Source organism: Ischnura elegans, chromosome 2 (assembly GCF_921293095.1).
Source record: "Ischnura elegans chromosome 2, ioIscEleg1.1, whole genome shotgun sequence".
In the NCBI taxonomy this organism is placed as follows: Eukaryota; Metazoa; Arthropoda; class Insecta; order Odonata; family Coenagrionidae; genus Ischnura; species Ischnura elegans.
In genome coordinates, this window is record NC_060247.1 from 56,705,633 (window position 1) to 56,725,344 (window position 19,712).

General features: G+C 36.5%; 1 protein-coding gene across 5 annotated transcripts in view; it reads right to left on the bottom strand.

The window, feature by feature from the left end:
* Positions 1–4,542: 4,542 nt before the first annotated feature.
* Positions 4,543–19,712, bottom strand: part of LOC124153769 (PAS domain-containing serine/threonine-protein kinase) — a 38,084-nt gene continuing 22,914 nt past the window's right edge. For 3 of the 5 annotated variants that reach the window (XM_046527122.1, XM_046527121.1, XM_046527125.1), the window contains 11 exons: positions 17,830–18,045; positions 16,700–17,162; positions 16,255–16,481; positions 13,605–13,856; positions 12,722–12,844; positions 12,480–12,620; positions 12,105–12,304; positions 11,701–11,834; positions 11,220–11,357; positions 8,071–8,445; positions 4,543–6,532 (listed from right to left, as the gene is read on the bottom strand). In XM_046527122.1, the coding sequence (XP_046383078.1) occupies positions 6,351–6,532; positions 8,071–8,445; positions 11,220–11,357; positions 11,701–11,834; positions 12,105–12,304; positions 12,480–12,620; positions 12,722–12,844; positions 13,605–13,856; positions 16,255–16,481; positions 16,700–17,162; positions 17,830–18,045 (2,451 nt within the window). In that variant the 3' untranslated portion in view covers positions 4,543–6,350. Of the gene's footprint in view, positions 6,533–7,695; positions 7,752–8,070; positions 8,446–11,219; positions 11,358–11,700; positions 11,835–12,104; positions 12,305–12,479; positions 12,621–12,721; positions 12,845–13,604; positions 13,857–16,254; positions 16,482–16,699; positions 17,163–17,829; positions 18,046–19,712 lie in introns of all 5 variants that reach the window. The other 2 variants (XM_046527123.1, XM_046527124.1) reach the window with 2 other exon arrangements.

Consider the following 19,712-nt stretch of genomic DNA (forward strand, 5'->3'; position numbering starts at 1 on the left):
GGTGGTATATTTTTGGAAAAATATACCATAATTTCACTTCGGCAATCTGGTTCGTAGTAACCTTCAGAAAAGTATGTTTTTAATTTGGAGGCAGCTTTCAGTAACCAATACCCATAATATAATACAGTTGACCGTCCTTTTGATGAAACTTAAATTCTCGTTCTGACATTCCAGAACAACTACTTTTTCCGAATATTTAGAAATTTACGAAAAACGTGATAGCACGCATTAAAATTTTATTTCAGCCGCATCAGCGCGAGATAGATGGAGAATTTAATTACCCATTTGATATAAAACTCCCGGGTAAATTTAGAGTAAGGGCAGCAACTGTAACTGCCGCGATACCTCGGGTTAATGCATATTTAATGTCGCAGGAATCACTACTTCGCCATCGCATATACAATGCTGAATTCCCAACTACCGTGATGATGACTGTGGTGCTAAATCAATTAAATGTAATGATATTCAAATTACAATTCCAACACTACATTATTCATGAGCGCCTTTAAAATTGCCCTTATAAAAAGCCGGAATAAAATATATGATCCCAATGGAATTACAATCAACAAGTGTCGAAATATGAGCTATAATTATCTTCATCCACTATCTCGTTTATTCGAATTTGTTCTCCAGCGGCATGTACTTATATCACAAATGATTCCGCTCCATACTACATCAATTCCATAGCAATGACGAATGAGGGATAAGATTTTAAGTTGAATAGGTAATAGCAAATCAATATGATCAGCACAAAATAGGTAGTTTAAATAAACTACAACAAATTTTTAAATGCTTTCAATCTTCTCGGCAGGAATTTTTCCACTATTCTTCGAGTGGTGGGTCCAGTGGCGGATACATATGGGGAGCGCCATCCCCCTTCGCGGGGCCGCCAGCATTGCCGAACATTGCAGAACCAAAATTGCGACTTTTTTATATCATAAAATAAACACATAAAAAAATAATATATAAATAAAAATATAATATACATATAAATAATTATATATAAAAATACATCATTTTTATATCTTATTTTTGGTATTGTTTGTATAGGTGCATCATTATCATCATCATAAGTTAACAATCCTAAGATTGGTTTGACGCAGCTCTCCATTTCTCTCTTCTATCCACTAACCTTTTCATAGCTACATATTTCTTCTCTTTTACATCCTTTATAATCTGTCCTATGTCCTAACTCATTCGGGGCCGTCCCTTGCCTTTTTTCCCTTCCACTTGTCCTTCATAATATATTTGTATAATGTGTTTAAAGTAAAACTTTCTTAAACTTTGCATGTGACTTATTTTTTTTATTACGATAAAATTAAAGGTAGCTCTGGATATCTTTTGCCCCCCCCGCCCCTTTGAGTTTTTTCTCTATCCGCCTCTGGGTGGGTCACAGGGAAAAGACAGAAGGACGATGTGTTAGCAATAAAAGTCATCCTCCTCGAGATCTCCCACAAAATAACTATTTTTTTATGGAGCTTTGGTCTACAGTGCGAATCGCCACCACCTCATCAATATTTCACTTTACTAGGAAGCCTCACTCCCTCTCGACCAATAGTATTTCGTCTTTTTCTGTGACGCATTATGACACCACTGCAGATAGGTTAGCCATTCTTGTGAATGAGAACGAGACAGGTCTATGAATGACGTTATCAGGCAGTCAAGCGCTCGCGCCACTTCAAAATCCATCATAAAATCATAAGCGGCGAACGCGAAAACTTATCCATAAACCAACCACACGTAAATGATAGAAGCGTCATACAACGATGAACATCATCATAATTTTGTCCTTTTTTCCCACACAGACTTATCTATGACTAACATGGGTTTATTTTGAAATTTTATGATGTTTAAAGAATTTAAACTGTCCCGGTAAAATGCACTATTTCCGGCTCAAAGTTACACAGGAAATAACATGAGTTTATTTTGAAACTTTATGATGTTGAAAGAATTTAAACCGTCCCGGTAAAATTCACTGTTTCCGGCTCAAATTTATACCGGAAAAGGAAGGAGGATGGATCCACTGGAAATTCGGGAGATTACACTAAATGGGAACTCTCTCAGCGACGTAACTTCTATCCGCCTAACCCATAACTCCTAACCCATCCCCTTTATTACTCATCACCAGAGTTGCCGACTTACAAAAAATATTGGGGGGGGGGGGACCTTGCCCCGGGAAATTTTATAGGTTTTTTAAGTTTTTTTAGTTTTTAAGTTTACTTTTAAGTTTTTTAGAAGAGTCATATGATCAACATTAGAACCCTGATAACTCGAATCTGGATGTCTGGACACTCCGGGGAAAATCGACAAGCCTGACACATTTTTTCCTCACACCCATAACGAATTTTTGAGGGGGCTCGGGCCCCCTCAGGCCTCATGGAGTGGCGCCACTGCTCATCACCTACCCAAAACCCCGATCCCCGCAACCCCAATGTCAATCTTTGTTCCCTACACCTCAGATGATAAGTTAAGCCAAGTAAAACACAGGGATGTCACGTATAAACTAAAATTATCATAGTAAAGTACACCAAATTTTATACCAAAAAAATCTAATGCAGTAATGTTACCGTCTATGCATGCTATGAAAACAGCTGCTAATCCAAAGATGGGGTGAGATTAGTGAATGGGACAAGGGACTAGCGTCCCACTGAGTCAGGTCTTTGAACAGGCGATTTTAGGTACCTGTGCAATTCTATTCCGTTAAGGCCGTTTTACACGGGGCACGTACTTGCACAATCTGACGTGTGTACGAAGATGCAGTCAAAATTGTGGAACACATGAGAGAATGCGTGGGCGTGAGATGGCAAAACAGCCCGTTCTAATTTCGTTCATGCATTCGCGCAATTCCACACCATTTTAGAAATTAATGCAGTTCTAACCGGCGCCATTCCGTGCCCCGTGAAACGGCCTTTAGAGAGTTCTACACAGATAAGTAAGAGAGACTGCTTCATGAATGTAATTGGGGAAATAACATTTTGTGCCTTGCTCCGGCTAAAAGGGTAACGATAGTCATTTTAGACGAGGCTAGAAACTTGATCCTGAATTTAATAGCCTTTATCAAGAGCACCCAGTGTAACCTCTTTCATGTTTAACTCGTGCTAACATGATATTATGGTAAGCAATGCAAAAGGTCACAACAAATCAGCTACATTTCTTAGACTAAAAAGGTTCAACCTCACTCCCTCCCACCTTTTTACCCACTGCCCCAGGTTGCCTATATACAGGGTGCGTTCCGAAAGTAATGCAATTGAGTTTCTCATGCCGAGGCTGTTTTCTGTAGGATAAAACAACTTGAAGTAAGTGGGGTGGACATTAAGCTTTGCCTCAAACCAAAATTCATCGGCCTACAAACCATGGAAGCGGCAGGACGTCAGTTATTGCAAACCTCTGCACGTCGCTTGTGTCACGAAAAAAATTTAATTGACGATAGAGCAAAGTGTAAGTTTTATGCTCAACTGAAAAAAATCTCTTCAGGAGACTGACATAATGATTCAAGAGGCTTACACGGACTCTGCTCAGCCCTCCTCACAAGTTTTGTGGTGGTTAAAAAGCTTTCAAAAAGGGTCGGGAAGAGGTTCACGCCCAAAAAGGCAAGGATGAGAAAATCAAGTGTAATCAGTAGGTACTCATTGCCTTTTTGACAGCAAAGGAGTGGTCCATACGGATTTTTTTCCTCAAGTAAAAAAAAAACTCTGTGAAAACTCCAAAAAATGTCATCAGCATGAGAAAAGACATCTCCGCTACCTGGGTACTCCATCTCAACAACGTGCCTTGCCAAAAATCACTACCAGCCCACAAGTTCCTGGCCAAACACCAGGTTCAATCCTGATCCACCACTCTCATAGTCCTGAAATTGCCCTTACAGACTTATTTCTACTCCCTCAGATCAAGACAGCCCTGATAAGGAATTTTTTTTGTAGAATCCATAGAATTGATCCAATCACTCTTGACAAAGACTTTGCGAGATGTCCCCAAAGAAGCCTTCCAGGGCATGTACCCATCTTGGCTGAGTCACTGGGAAAAATGTGTAGAAGCCCAAGGGCAGTGCCCTGAATACATGAATAATTGATTGATTTGAACTTATAGTATGCATGCAAATCTGTTCAATAAATAAATTTTTCATCAAATAATTGCATTACTTTTGGAATGCACTCTGTATTTACTGCTAATTGATAAACTTGGAATACCATTCCTGTACATTATCCCCAAGGACACGGCCAGTGACCACCAAGAACCTGCATATCCACCTTTCAGCATTTCTCCAAATGCCTCAGGCTGAGGGACAACATCACCAATTGCTAGATGCAGCCTACACTCAGACCTTCTCCACATTTCTCGCCAAGTTTCTAGAGTGCCTGTTTAGTTGATAGGATGTCCTTAATTAATAATCACAGGTATTACAGGGTGACCCATGAAACCAAGGTCGACACAATAAAAACTATGCTTTCAAAATGGTTTTCATCACTGAAATATCAAAATATATCCCTAAAGATAAGCTTGAGCTGTTTTTCTCTACATTTACAAATCAATTATACATTTGAATACCATATTGATAAATCAAACATTTATTCTTCATCATACATAATACATTTTAATCATATGATATACATGTGCGCAACACAAATCTTATTTTATAAATGTAAACATCCAAAGGCATTGGAAATGTCTCTGATTATCTTCATCATTTTGCCATTTCTTTAAAAAATATAGTACTTTGACTTTGTCAATCAATGAAATTTTACAATACTTGAATCCTTGTCTATCTCAATCATTGACACTATTCAATATTCAGAATATTAAAAAATAGTTAAGGAAATCACAAAAATATATGAAATACTGATACTCATGGCATTTCACCCAGTGCTTGCATGTAAACTTTCATTACAAATATTTTATCATTATGACACCTCTTCTCATCATGAAATGCAAATATTAATTTTCCTACGCCAATTTTTCACTCATTAGCAGAGAAGGCCTGTGAATTTTTTTCACTGATAAATTTTTAAATGATTATTTGGAACAATTTACACCTTGAATTGCTTAATTCTTACCCAATATTATGTTCCCAAAGATTGAGGAAGACTTCTGCTCCAAAATGTGTGTCCTCGATCAAATCACAATGTGCTTTTACAATACCCTCCAAAACATTTGCTTGAATATTATGCATGAGGAGGGATGCCAAGATAACCACTTTCACTTTACATTGATATTACATATTCAACCAATTATGACTGATATAATCTTTTCCTATATCACAAGTTTTCTAATAAAACAGTTCTTAGAAAAACATAGAGTATATATCTATATATGTAATATGCATTAACATATGAGTAAACGCCAACACAAGGTGTGGCTATACGGTACAGAAGAGAGGAAACCACTCTGCACAATATTGAAACAGGACTGTCCCAATACATAGGGAAGAATCAAAGTTTCAAAAAAAAAATTACCTAAGTGGATAGGCTTACATCAAAACAGGCATCTCTTTTTCCAAAAGCAAAATATCTTACTTGCGTGTAAACCTTGCGCATTTTCACAAGCCATAACAAGCCTAAGATAAAAGACAAACTCAAAAGAGACAGCATTGTAACCTGGAATCCATCATCCTTCACCCCAACAGACAATTAAGTATCTTGAAATAAAAATTTGAATAGCAAAGATAAAATATAATTTTTTACATTGAAACATGGACACAAACATTTTTTTGAAACATGGATACAAAATGAAAGATTTTCACAGAAATAGAAGAAAGTATGCATGTATATCTATTATATAAAATGAGAAAAATACTGGTTACTAAATAAATTTACACCTAAAATAGAATTAATATTAAGTATTAGATAATATCAGGTACTCATGAAATTGCAGGCAAAAAAACCTTTGTCCAGGTAACTTGGATTGAACTGGCCAAAAACTTTGTAAAATAATTCCCATCTAAACATCGCACATAAAAAATGAGCATATGTATTTGTCCAGAGAATATAATATATAGTAAAATAATGCATGCATTAAGTATTTCAAGAAACTACAGTAATACTTGCAGATGTGCATTTCTGTGAGCTAACTGTAAGGCCAAAAACTTAACTATAAATGCATTCACTGAGAAAATTTGTGTGCAGAATTTAGTTCACAGCTTAAAGCTTGAATGATTAACTGCATCTGTCCATGGTTATATGCATAACGTCAATATTCATACAGAACAGCAGATAGCCCCAACTTTACTTTACCTCTGTGCTCAGAGCCACAATCAGTGAAAGGACTACAAAACATTCAGTAGATCAAAAAAATATACTTGATTGTTGCTTATCACACAAATAGCACACATTAAGCAAAATGTTTAATATCACTTTTCAAGAGAAACTGTCTTGTTCATCATATGGGCTATCATCTAAATCATCATACTGCTTAAAATCTTCAACTGCAAAAGGATCAAAGCCAATTGATCTGCATTCCCTTGCACTTCTAAGATTAGATGGTGGCTCCATTTCACTGTCCAGTTCATCCTCTGCAAAACGAAGTTGCAATGACATACCTGTAAGAAGAATCATGGCTCAAGTAAAGATTCAACATTAATGTCAATTTTGTTAAAAAAAAACATTTAACCAGATTACTCAATCTTAAGAGAGAGGCACAAATAGAATGTATCCACCCGTAAGAATAAAACACGATCTTGGGAAACTTTGTTGTATTCCATCACAAAATTTATTAGGTGAGGAAACTTTTTCTAAACCACATAAATAAAACTGGAACATGACCTGGGTTTCAACATCTTAGCATCATCGTCACGTGGTTGAATGATGACGCTAAGATGATGAAACCCGGGTTTTGTTCCAGTTTTATTTATGTGGTTTTGTACAAGTTTCCTCACCTAATAAATTATGTATCCGTCCGTCGTTTGGAAACTGGTATCCCAATGCTTGTCTTATATCCCAATGAATGTACCTCAAAGACAGATCATGTTTACCCAGAATGGCAGATGCAGATTTCTTCACAAGCATAAGTGGGCGAAAATAATTTGATTTTGTAAGAGCTCCCAGCATCTTAAAACAAATATAACATTGCCAGGTTTTTTAACAAAAGAGGTGTGGTTGAAAATATAAAATATCTTGCTATGAGAACAACTTCATTATAAACGATACTCCCAACAGTATGTGTAATATTTCAATCCAGCCACATGAATGGAGATGAAATTCAAATGAATTGCCATGAAAAAAAATTCCCCAGGACCAGGAATCGGGCCTTTGGCTTTCCTGCCACTGTGCAGATGACAATGCTATCCAGCTTGCTGAATTCCAATGCCACCTATATAGGAAATCAGCAACCTGGATAGTGTAGTGGTTTGCTCAGAGGCCTGAAAAGCCAAAGGCTCGATTCGTGGCCCAAAGAAAAAGAGAGGGTTTTCTAAAGAGTCCTAGGAGTTTTCTACCATATAAAATTATGCAGTTGATGTTATCTACCACATAATTTTCACAAGAGTAACAGATGTAAATATAAGCTATCACAAAATATTACAAATTATGAATACAAAGTATTACCAATAAGATTAGGAGTTTTTAAGGGTTATATTATTCGCCGTAGCAAAAAACTTGTAGGTGTGGGGAATTTCTCATTCCCACAATTGGGTCTGCCACTATTTCGAATTCAGTAACACATAACCACTACCATTTTATCTAAGTACTAGAAGACACAACTTACATAAAATCCATACTAAAATCATCTTCCACCTATGCTAGCCTATGGTGACAGCTGATCTGAAGCACAAAATAAAAATAAAAAATTAAAGCAAAAAAAGGAAAAAAAATAGAAACTATGGAACTGACACACATAAATACTTAAAGAAACAAAAAAAATATCATGAAACACGCACAATAAGCAATGGCTACTTCTTCTAATTGCATTGTTTGTTTTTTATTCAGCTAAACATATGATGCGAATCAACTAGACATACACCCGAAATTAGTATGTCAGACAGCATGCACTAAAATGGTTCCCATTTGACATAAAGAAAGTTTTTGAATTGGACCACATTGATTACTTTCCCATTCAAAGGGGAAAACACAATTTACTCACATGTGTCATTATCTTTATAGTCATGTCCACCTCCACTGATGATGCTGCGTGTCGAGGTCATGGTCGAAGAGGAAGAAGAAGATGCACGAGAGTGAGAAGCAGAATGATAAGATCCAGATGAAGCAATGGAATCAGAGGAGGAAGAGGAAGATGATGAAGAGGTAGAGGTGGGAGATACTCGTGAAAATGAGGCAAAATGAGAGGAGCCGTTGAAGGATGGACGCAAGCTAGCATCCAAATCCTCCACCCTTCCACCTTCCGGGCATTCTTCACCCCCATTTTTGATTTCTTCGCCATCACTCATGTCATTGAAGTATGAGGACTCTATGTCCTCACCTTCATCAAAATGAGTGGGAGGGTTTTCCTCATGGGGCTCTGTAAGTTTGAAAAAGAAACTTTCTTAGCCCCTACACCCTCTAGCAACACAATAATGATACATATTCCTCCAGCCAAAGAAGGATTAATGATGAAAATATAATTTTTGGACATGAAAAATTTGATGAAGTAATACAAGGTTTTATTCAGGCGAGCATAAGTCTTGACATTTGACACACTCAAATCTCCAGCTTCTGAAGGCTATTTATTCAATAGACATCTTTAGATATTCAACGTGCTGCTATTTTCGATTGGTGATAGTAGGGGAGATCAAGGGAATATCTGTTCTTAGTGAAATTGGAACGTGTACATACATACTACTACCACAATGATCACAAGGGAATCCAGATTTTCTTCTACATTGCAAAGGCATTTGAAGGAAAGTCAACATTTACTCATACTATCAAAATCAATAACAATTCAAATTTTTCAACAAGATCATTCTAAATCTATCAAGAAATTTGTGCTGCATATTCACGCCAGATGTTAATGAGTCAAACTCTATCCTTAATGGTTACTTTGCCTCAAAAAAATAATAAACCGAAGGTGTTAAGTAGAAACTTTCATCATACAGATTACAGTTATCTTCACATAAATTCTTCCAAAGAAAATAACACCAGGAATGATGCTCAATAATATGCTTGATTTTACTGAGCAAGTAGCTGTAGCATGGAGGACTTATATGAAACACCTGTGCAAGAATTTGACAAAGAAATTAGAGAAGATTATTTTATGATTTTGATGTTAAAACTGTATGAAATCTGAAAGGACTAAAAAGGTGTTGAAATGAAACACATGACAACATAGAGCAAAGCTTATTATGCTCAGAAATTCATATGTACTAGATATGGGTCGAACAGTAGATTTCTCGAACTCCAATATCAAATTCGAATATTAAATCATTGCTCGAATATTCGAATACCTCGAATACTAGAATTGCGCAAAGCATAGTAAACGTACGTTTCTTCTTTTATTCCCCTTGATGAATGTATAAATAAAAAGGTATCCAGTGGAACCTCGATCTATCGTTTATCAAGGGGATGTACGAAAAAACGATGAATGCGGGAATGTTTGACTAGGTTGCCTATACAGCAGTAAAACTCAGGATTTTGGCGAGTAATTGTAATTTCCTTTGAGGGATTCAAACAGGAATTTAGCTGATTAATGGAATATTTTAACTTGATGGAAACAATTTGGGCATATAGTTGATTCAACTAACATCTCTCTCAAATATCCTTAGGGGACACACCACCTTGCGAAAAAATGATTTCATGCCGTCTCGGCATTTACACTGCTACGATGGATTTCTGTCTGATGTACACATTCTTGTCTACCAAACGCCATTTCAGCAGCACGCCCATCTGATACTCGGCTTCATCCAGCTTCTTATTTTCAACAGGTAGCTCGCTTTACTACCCCTCTCCTACTGTCAAGTGCTTTCTGAGGCGTTTTGCAAAATGCACGCGCTTCTCCAGCTCATTTTTTTCTTCTTCTTCTATTATTTTCAGTCCATCTTTGGAAGTTCTCACGAGATAAGCAGATGAATCCGAACTGCTATCACGGAGAAACCAAATAATCTGAGAAAATATCCCTTTGTCAGTGAGTGTGAAAATAGATATTTATAGCATAACTCATAAATTGTAACTTGATACATGTTTTCGGAAAAAAATACCGCATCAACTTCCGAGAAGCTCAGCTGCGAGGATATCGAGTTTCACCAGAATGTCAACCAGTCTCCTTCGTATTTTGACATCTATTTCCTTGTGAAAAATGCTTAAATAAAGTCAGAAACATGTCGTGTTTGGTCTTATTCTTTTTTAAATTACGCGCACATTACTAATATTTCAACCCAATAAAGGTGTATCTCAATTGCCGAAAGTCATTGTTAGACACCATTTGGCTAGTAGACGACTCATGCAGCAGTTGACCTCCAGAAATAAGGAACTTCGAAGCAGGTAAGCAGAAAAAGGTCTGTGGCGGAGAAAGAGGGAAGGGTGAAACACGATTCTATTACTCTCCTGTAACATGATATTTTCTTTTGAAGCTTTTGATTTATGGTCTTTGTAATACGAACCCTGAGCGTGCTGGGGCCATTTGTTTAATTTCAGAGAGGAGGAAAGCGTCGGAGGAGGGGCCAAGGGCTGATGGATGGAGGGGTAGCGGATTTTGAGAATTTCACTACGTAGTTACTATCCCACGGCACTGAGGCTCTTCTGGTGAAGGAAACCGGGGATTTTCGGAATTTTTCACCCGATCAATTTCGATTCCCCACATCGAACTCTTTTCACCGCTCTAATCCGCGAATTTGATGTAGTTCGTCAACTTGCCTAAAATGGCGCTGCATGCACTAAAAGACTCGAGTCCTTTACGTTGTTTCCGAGTCAACTACCAACGACGTGCGTGTGACAGTGTATGACGCAAAATTCAAAGTATTCAAGAAGGTACCTTTAGCATAATTATACGAGATCTCGAATATCAAATACTTCCTAGTATTCGAGGCAATCGAGTATTCGCGGATACTATTCGCACATCTCTAATATGTATGCATAGGGTATATATGCAATATGTACACAACTAATTTAAAAGGCATAATATATGTACTACTTGTCACACAAGAACTTTAAGAGATTGGCAAAGTGAAGCTAATTACTTCTTTGAAATAAATTTAACATACTATAATAAAACCTTTATAAAAGTAAATGAACCACGCAATTTTAATAACAAAATTTCAATAACAAAAACAATCACAGGCATAAAAATTAAATGTAACTTACTGCACTGAACCACTTCACTGAAGACATACTGGGAGATGTCAACATTCTGATTAAGCCAAGGGTTATTCACAAGCTGATCCACTGTACACCTCTTGATAGGATCTTTTTCCAGCATAGATTCCAGCAATGCCTGAAGACCTAAAGAGAACATAATCCAATCACCATCAATATGCAAGCAAGATACAGTATGAGAGGAGGTTATTGACAGCTGCGGTTATAATTCAATTAGGAATGAAAGGAGAAGGAAGACAGGAAAGAAATTAAAAATAAGAATTTGCCTACATTTAAATTTTAAACAAAAAAGAATTCCCAGAGGCCTAATTGCTTGACCTTTCTGGCAGGTTATTTTTCTCAAGATAAGAAGAGAAATAGGTCTTCCTTCAACAAGTACAGTCCCAGACAAAAATAATGAACCACTAGGGCCTAGACTGAGAGCAACTCTCTAAATGTATACATAATCATAGAGATTTTTTGAGCTCACCTTCAGATACAGTATAAGGAGGATTAAGTTCAGCTTTTAAGGTTTCCTCAACATCAAAGAATGGATTTTCTCCAAAGCATAAAACATATAGCGTCACTCCCATTGACCACATTTCTAGTTCAGGTCCAGCATACCTTGAAGTGTTATGGAAAAAAATGCACTAGTTAAGACCTATAAACCAGAATTTGAAGGTTAATTAAAGTTTTCATTTAAACTACCTGTATAATCAGGAATACATAAAGGGTAATACATAAAGCCCAATCCTGAATAAATCTTTAAAATTAGAGAAAACATTGTCTATGGCATTTGTCACATTTAGGATAAAAATTTCTGCAAATAATTAATTACTGAGATTGAGTAACTTAAGTTTAATTATGCATTCAGGTATAAAAAATAAACTTTACTTGTTCCCAGCTAAGACCTCTGGACTGCAATATTCAACAGTGCCATAAAAATTGGAAAAGAGACGTCGGGGAGAAGAAAATGTAGCTGATCCAAAATCGATCAATTTCACCTGAAAAGCTTCATTCAAAATAATGTTCTCATCTTTGATGTCACGATGAAGAATTTGTAATGAGTGAAGATATTTTACAGCAGAGGCAACCTGAAAATCAATAGCAAAAACATGAAGAAGTGATAGATAGAATGAAAACCTTAGATAAATGAAATAACTACACCACAAATATCAATACTGATGAGCAGCTTAATTTCATTGCATGATTTATTCGCAAAAAATAACATGACAACATAAGGCAAAATATGTAAATATTTTAACCTACCTGGCGGAAGATGTAACTGATAAGAGGTTCATCCAAATCAGGGTTTCGATCAATAAATTCAAAGAGATCCATTCCCGCACCGTGTTTTTCCATGACTAATTGGAAATAAGATGGGTTTTCACATACTTCTATTACACTTACCTATAAGAGGAGGAAGAAATAGACAATTCAACAAGGACTTAAAATATATATTTACAAAGGTATAATATGCATTCATTCCGATTGACAGATCAGCAACTTACAATATTGGGGTGGTTTAGCGTAGTGAGGAGACTAATCTCAAGAGGCACACGTCTCCCCATCTTAGGATCTACCACCCATGACTCTTCACATACTTTATCCTTGCGAATGAACTTAGTGATTACCTAAAAAATAGAAATACAATGCTGAAGCATACAATTATAAAATATGATACACTAACAGTTAACAGAGCACATAGAAAGGAGTCAGACCAAATTTTAACTGTGGTCACATGGTCTCATTCAACTAATTCATTTTTGGTAATGAATTAAAATGAAAGTGCAACAGTTAAAAACATACCCTAACGAACAAATTTAGAACAGTACTATCAGAACATGTCCTCCAAATGCAGTGATGTAAGGTAAATTTTGCTTATTTCCCAGCTCTGAGCAGGTCTGGAGGTACATACTTCCTAATTTGCCAAACAAAACTTGATAGTTTTTGTTCCAAAACATTACATATGTAGTAATATTTTTAAATAAAAAATAAAGGAATACATACATAAATTGGTATTAAACTTAATCGGAAATAAAAGCTATCACAGCTTTTATTGATGTCTTTTCAGTGCCGGATTAACAAATGAGTTGATATATATTGTGAGCTACACTTAATTACTCATTTCACCCTCAAAACTTCAAACCTAAGAGAGGTACCAGAAAAGAGTTATAATAGTGGCATGTTATTGGCAATAGTTTTAGCATCTCTATGATAGGCAATATTTATTAGCATAAGTTATTGGCATCTCTGTGATGAAATGATTAACTAATGCATTATCCAAAACACTACGAATTTTTAAAATTGGTCGGGGTGGAGAAAAAATTCAACTTGGATAACAGTTCTATTTTGATGCAAATGCAGAAAACCAGACATTTCATTCCTCCTTACCAGTAAACGATCATTTTTTCGATATCCCATGCACACACATCCAAAGGCTCCCTTTCCAATTTGGTATAAGGATGAATAGCGTTTATCATATTCTCCCTCTTCCATTCGAAATCCATCAGAAGCATAATCATCTTCACTTTCATCTTTCTCATTGCTGATTTCTTTGAAGGCCGGAGCAACTTGCAGATTAGCATTTTTAGTCAGCACGTTTTTCAGTAATGACTGATTGGTCCCATTGAATGGCTTGTTACCCTAAAAAATGGGATATAAATTTAAAGTTCATTAACATCATTTGATTATATGGCTTACAAGGACTTTCAATGCAATCAACATTTCAAAAAACCATATCAATACAAATTTCAGCATTTTTTTATGGAACTGTTCCTTGCTTTCAATTGTGTTTTCCACCCTCTGCATTACTGCATATTGGAGTTGACAAGGGTGCATAAATTTCCAATAGGTAGACTTTCGACAATTTGGAGTTACGGCTACAATTGGATAAGACATTTTTTCAGGGACTGAAATTACATACTCATAGTTTTTTTATGACAACTTCAGTCATGCAGGTTGCCATTCATAAATGCATTTTTGGAATATTTAATTCTTTCTTATTTATGGGAATAATCAGATTTAGAGTAAATATTTGTTTTTATTAAAGATGGGTGGAATAGCAGATTACTCGAACTCGAATATCAAATTCGAAGATTAAATCATAGCTTGAATATTCGAATACCTCAAATTTCAAATATCTCTAATACTAGAATTGCACAAAGCATATTAAATGTAATTCTTCTATTTCAGTAGATGAATGTATAAATAAAAAGGCATGAAAGGTAATTTTCGGTTGAACTTTTCCCAAGGTATCTGTTTTTGTTGGGTGATACTGTTTAGACAGACTTGTTATCTCCAAAGCAATAGGGTGGTTTCCTATTATTTTTTTATTGCCTGAATCGAAAGATTTTTACTCGTGGAGTACGAATTTCACACTTTTAGATTTTTAAATGACAATATCTATTTTTCGTGATTAAACGAAAAGTGAAAAATTTCAAGCGCGCGAAAACGCTACAGAGAAGTATGAATGATGGGAAAAAGTCCGTATGACATATTTCTGGTTCCCCCTGCCGCCTTGTGAGGAGACCTTGGGGCGAGGCTTGAGCGCTGACACAACGCAGGCTGCTAGCAGGTGGCCGAGTACCCCGCTAGCTGGTAGCGCTTGGCTTAAATAAGGATTATTATTCCCCTATCAAACGAAGGAAACTTTCCGAACTTAGGTATTTTTAATAGGTGATTATTAAGAGATGTTTCCCTGACTTCTGTGCCTCATGCATGCATTAGTAATCTCAGACGATGTAAAACTCCTATCTACTCATATGGAAACTAGGTCCCTGTGACGTCACGTGGGGCAGAATCGCATTGGCGCCAATCTGGCCTTTTTCAAATGAGGTAAAAATTGACCGTTGCCATTCGTCTAAACTGAGATTTCTAAATCCAAATAATTTTTTTTATGAATACACTAATGGTGGGTTAGGAATCGCAATCATTGCATTTCGTTTTCTTTGATGAAGGAAACTACCCTATTTGTCACATATCTCTCTCATCATTATCATGTATCTCATCATATCTCTATCATCTCCACATTTTTTAAATCTTGAAATACATTGCTTTTGAATCGAGGATCAAGAAAAATGACAAAAGGGAATAATCTTCTTTTTCCAGGAATTCTTGCCTACTATTAATGGAAAACACCAAATCATTGACGAAACGTTAATGATGACTATGAATAAACTTCTTAGTTTCTAGGAAATTAATAATGCTATCTACATGGGGGATAATTTAAGAAACTGTGACGGCACTTCCACTGGCAATAAATGTTGCTCTTTCGAAATCATCCAGAACATCAATCAACTGCTTGATAGCATCCCACTGAGGTGGAGTCACACAGTCAGTAGACTTGAGCGAATGCAGAGTACATACAATTTAATTCTGAATTACGAAGTTTACGACATCCACAACTTCATTCTAAGCCGTCAAAATTGCTTGCTCAATCAACCATTTGTGACTTTTGTGGTTATCAATCATGTTCGTTCATTGATAAGCTCATCTTTGGACAATAAGAAATCGCAAAATTTCCGAGGAAATGAAATCAGCTCGATTCGTTAACAGGTACACGGCCATTCCTGTTAGTCGACAATAGGGTGATTTCCTACCATTTTTTTATCGCCAAATCGAAAGATTATTATTCCTAGAGTACGTATTTCATGCCTATAGATTTTTTAATGATAACTATTTTTCGCGATTAAACGAAAAGTGAAAATTTTCAAGCCCGCAAAAACGCAACAGCTAAGTAGGAATGATGGGAAAAAGTCCATGTGACGTATTTCTGGTTCCCCCTGCCGCCTTTTGAGGTGACCTTGGGGCGAGGCTTGAGCGCTGATACGACGCAGGCTGCTAGCAGGTAGCTGAGTACCCTGCTAGCAGGTAGCCCATGGCTTAAATAAGGATTATTATTCCCCTATCAAACAAAATAACCTTTCTGAACTTAGGTATTTTTAATGTGAGGTTATTAACAGATCTTTCCCTGAGCAAAAATGCATTATTGCGATGAAAAGTAAGACAGTAATTAAAATTTTTCATGAAAAAAAAGAGGTACCTTTGCAGATGGTAGCTCTTTTTTCGGTGTACTGGTAGCAGATGAGGCTTCATCAGTATTAGACAAGGTTAGGTCTCCAAAATTTCTGTTATCAACTCCATCATAGTCCCAGCTACCAACAGCAGCAGTGACTTCAGCATCTGGACTTGTATTCTTTGCGACCCACACACAATATACCATCTGTTTTGATTCAGTCAGAACAGCACTTTGCACCCTGTATTTAACACCTGAAAATAAAGTATCAAGATATCAAAAATGAACCTTTTTAATAAATAATTATATCTATACATATGAAATTTTAAACCAAGAAAGATTACTCTTTTCATTAAAGTTTTCAATATTCCTGTAAAAATCTTAACCACAAACATATCAATAATGGCATAAATACAATTTCTAATGGCAAAAATCTATCTATATACTTGTATCTCATCAAAGATAAACTTACTCAATAAAGCTCCATCCTTGTGAAGACCATATCCATAATACTCGCCATTTGAAAATGGACCACATGATGTAATGGTATTACCATTATCTGGATGATCCATTGAATTTATTCTAGATGCTGATGGGGTATCATTAGTTTCCTCCTCACAAAGAGTATCTCCATTCTTATTGTCATCGCCTCTTATGTTCTTAGACCACACTTTTTGAGAAACTGCTGGTGTGGAAGTGACCAAGAAATCATCAGTCTGATCAACTGAAATAGTGCCAGCAGTTGTGCTTTCAATCCCAGATTGCTCCTGATTTTCATCTTCAACTTCTTTCGTGGGAGCTGTGAAAGAATCTTTCATGCCATCTAGGATGTTCCTACTTCGATCATAATTAAGAAGGGAACGCTGTCTCCTTTGGTGCTTAGGAGTATCAGGATCAGTTTCACTGCGGCTTAAACTGAAGTATGCCACATTTAACTGAAAAGCCAATGAAAAAATAACAGTGGTAAAAACATGGGGAGACTTCCCAAGACATCATAACAAGAAATAGAGTTTATCATAACCAAAATGCAATAAAACATTCACTATGGGAAATAAGCACCAACTAAACAACATTCAATCAATTGCTTTTCACATTCTACATCTATCAGTTCCTCAGCAAGTCTTGACCCACCCTTACATTTCCTTTCATACTTAACCCACTGCTTGGTTTGGTATTTGGAGGAGGCAACCAACAGCTGAGTTCATTTGCGCCATGAGGGAAGGGTAGGTACGGAAGGGTGGAGAGAAACCCGGCATCGACATTAGCCTGCTCTTAACGAAAGGTGCCAGGGGGACCATGGCTTATCTTAACAATATTTTCCAAAAAAAATCCAGTAAATCATATAATTTTACTCTTAAGACCTAAATTTTGTGTAATCTGAAATATCCAGATATTTATCGGAACTAGATTTTGACCATCATCACAATCAGAGCTCACATCGTGTAGAAAGTGTCTCCCCTTCCAGAGTTTTCAAATTGATTGCACATAATTCCATTTAAGTGAAAACATAAGCTGAATTAAGTAAAAACACTTAAACATTCAAATTATTATCTACACAGAAATTTTGTCAATTAGGAGGAAATAAGTAAGAAGTAACAATACCTTCCCCATTGAGTCAACAATTTCATCCACGGAAGCCAAGGACTGCCTCCCTTTAAGTCCAAGAACTTTTGAATTTACATTTCCATCTGCTGCTTTCTCATAGCCACAGCCATTGGATTCGTCTTGGTTCAGAACTGAAGGTGATTCCAAAATATTTTCACCTTCATGTACATTATTTTTGTACGGACAGAAATCAGGAATGATTTGAGTCACTTTCTAAAAAAAAGAAATGGCAAATCATTAATGTCATAATGTTCTTAAATTATGTGAACATGCAATAAAGGACTTAACACTAGAAGGACGGCGGGGGTCATTTGACCCATTTTCAGGATTCAAATTTATTTTTCTCTTATTAAAATATTTTTTTTAATTTTGAAACTTTTTCACTTCGTTCATTTTGGTCTATATTTTGATAAATTAGTGAAAACTTGACTTTAATGTTTTGTTTTAAATTTTTATGACATGTTATACCTAGAAGGACGGCTGGGGGTCATTTGACCAACAACTTATTTTCGCGCTATTTTCTTGCCCGTGGGCACTTTTGTGCCATGTATATCATATAATCAGCAAGAGGCTAGTGTGGTACATTATTTGCTTCATTTTGAACCTGGAAGTACCCGGTTCAATGCCAGTTTTGTCACAAGGGCCCCTATCTGTATTCGAAAACCTAGGCATAGCGACATGTTGTGCTCAATCTTTCGATATTTTTCGTGCAACAAAGGGAAATAAAACATTTTCAATGCTTGATTTGCTTAAATTCATATAATTATGATATTTTAATTTTGTTGTTTTATTGTTCAATGATTATTGTATTACCCACACCGGAAAATCGTCACGTTTCCCATGACATTTTTTCCGTCGGCCAAGATTCAGAGCTCTTAGAGACATTATTTTCAATATCGCTTCATCAGGTTTACGAATAACTGTTTCATTTTTCCGGCCTGACGGCACTGTCACTTATATTTGCCCCTTTGCCGTGTGTCTAGCATTAGTGCCACCTGACCCCGTCGGGGTTTGGGGCGGGTTGACTGCACGCTGCACCCTGGGGAAAAATCCTGTCTCCTTTTGAGAGAGCGGAGGAATTGGGTGGACAGTAAAATTCTACTGTAAATCCTACCCTTGGAATCCGCACGTAGGTCGGAGAAGAAGGATTACTGCAAGTTCTTGGAAGATACGAATCAGGATACAGTTGGCGGTTGAGTCCTTGTCTTTCGAACGGCAATTAGCGTTACTTCTGAAATGTTTGCCCTTTTGTACGAATTTCTAATGCTCTCCAGCTCTCTTTACCTCCAATGCAACTAGAGAAGATTCTACCATAATGCGCTTTTGTTTGTAAATTTTTTCACATGTATATCAGTAGCGAGTTGAGGAAGAAAGCAAGAAGTTGAGAAATATATGAAGAGAAGAGAATCGTCGCGATTCAAATAGCTGTACGGAATATTGAAGATCAGTCTGGAAGTGAATCGGAAACATCAGTTCAAGGACATTCTGACCAATCCATCAACATGATGGAAGGAACGAAGTCCAAGATAGTGAATCCGATGGCGACTTTGGCGTAACAGCAAATGCACAGCTCTATCCAACAAAATGCAGCTGTCCTTTTATGAGGTATATTCCAAATAAACCAGACAAATTTGGAATCGAGTACTGGATTTTGACAGATGTGAAATGAACATACAGCCTAAATGAATTTCCATATTGTGGAAAAGATGATGATTGGCCATCAAATCAAGCGTTGGGGAAATAAATAGTTACTAAAGTGACCGTAACATACAAGAATTCAGGAAAAAATGTAACTTGTAACAAATATTTTCCATCCATCCAGCTGGCAAGGAATAATAAAAAATGGAAAACTTCTCTTGCACAGACGATCTGAAAAAAAA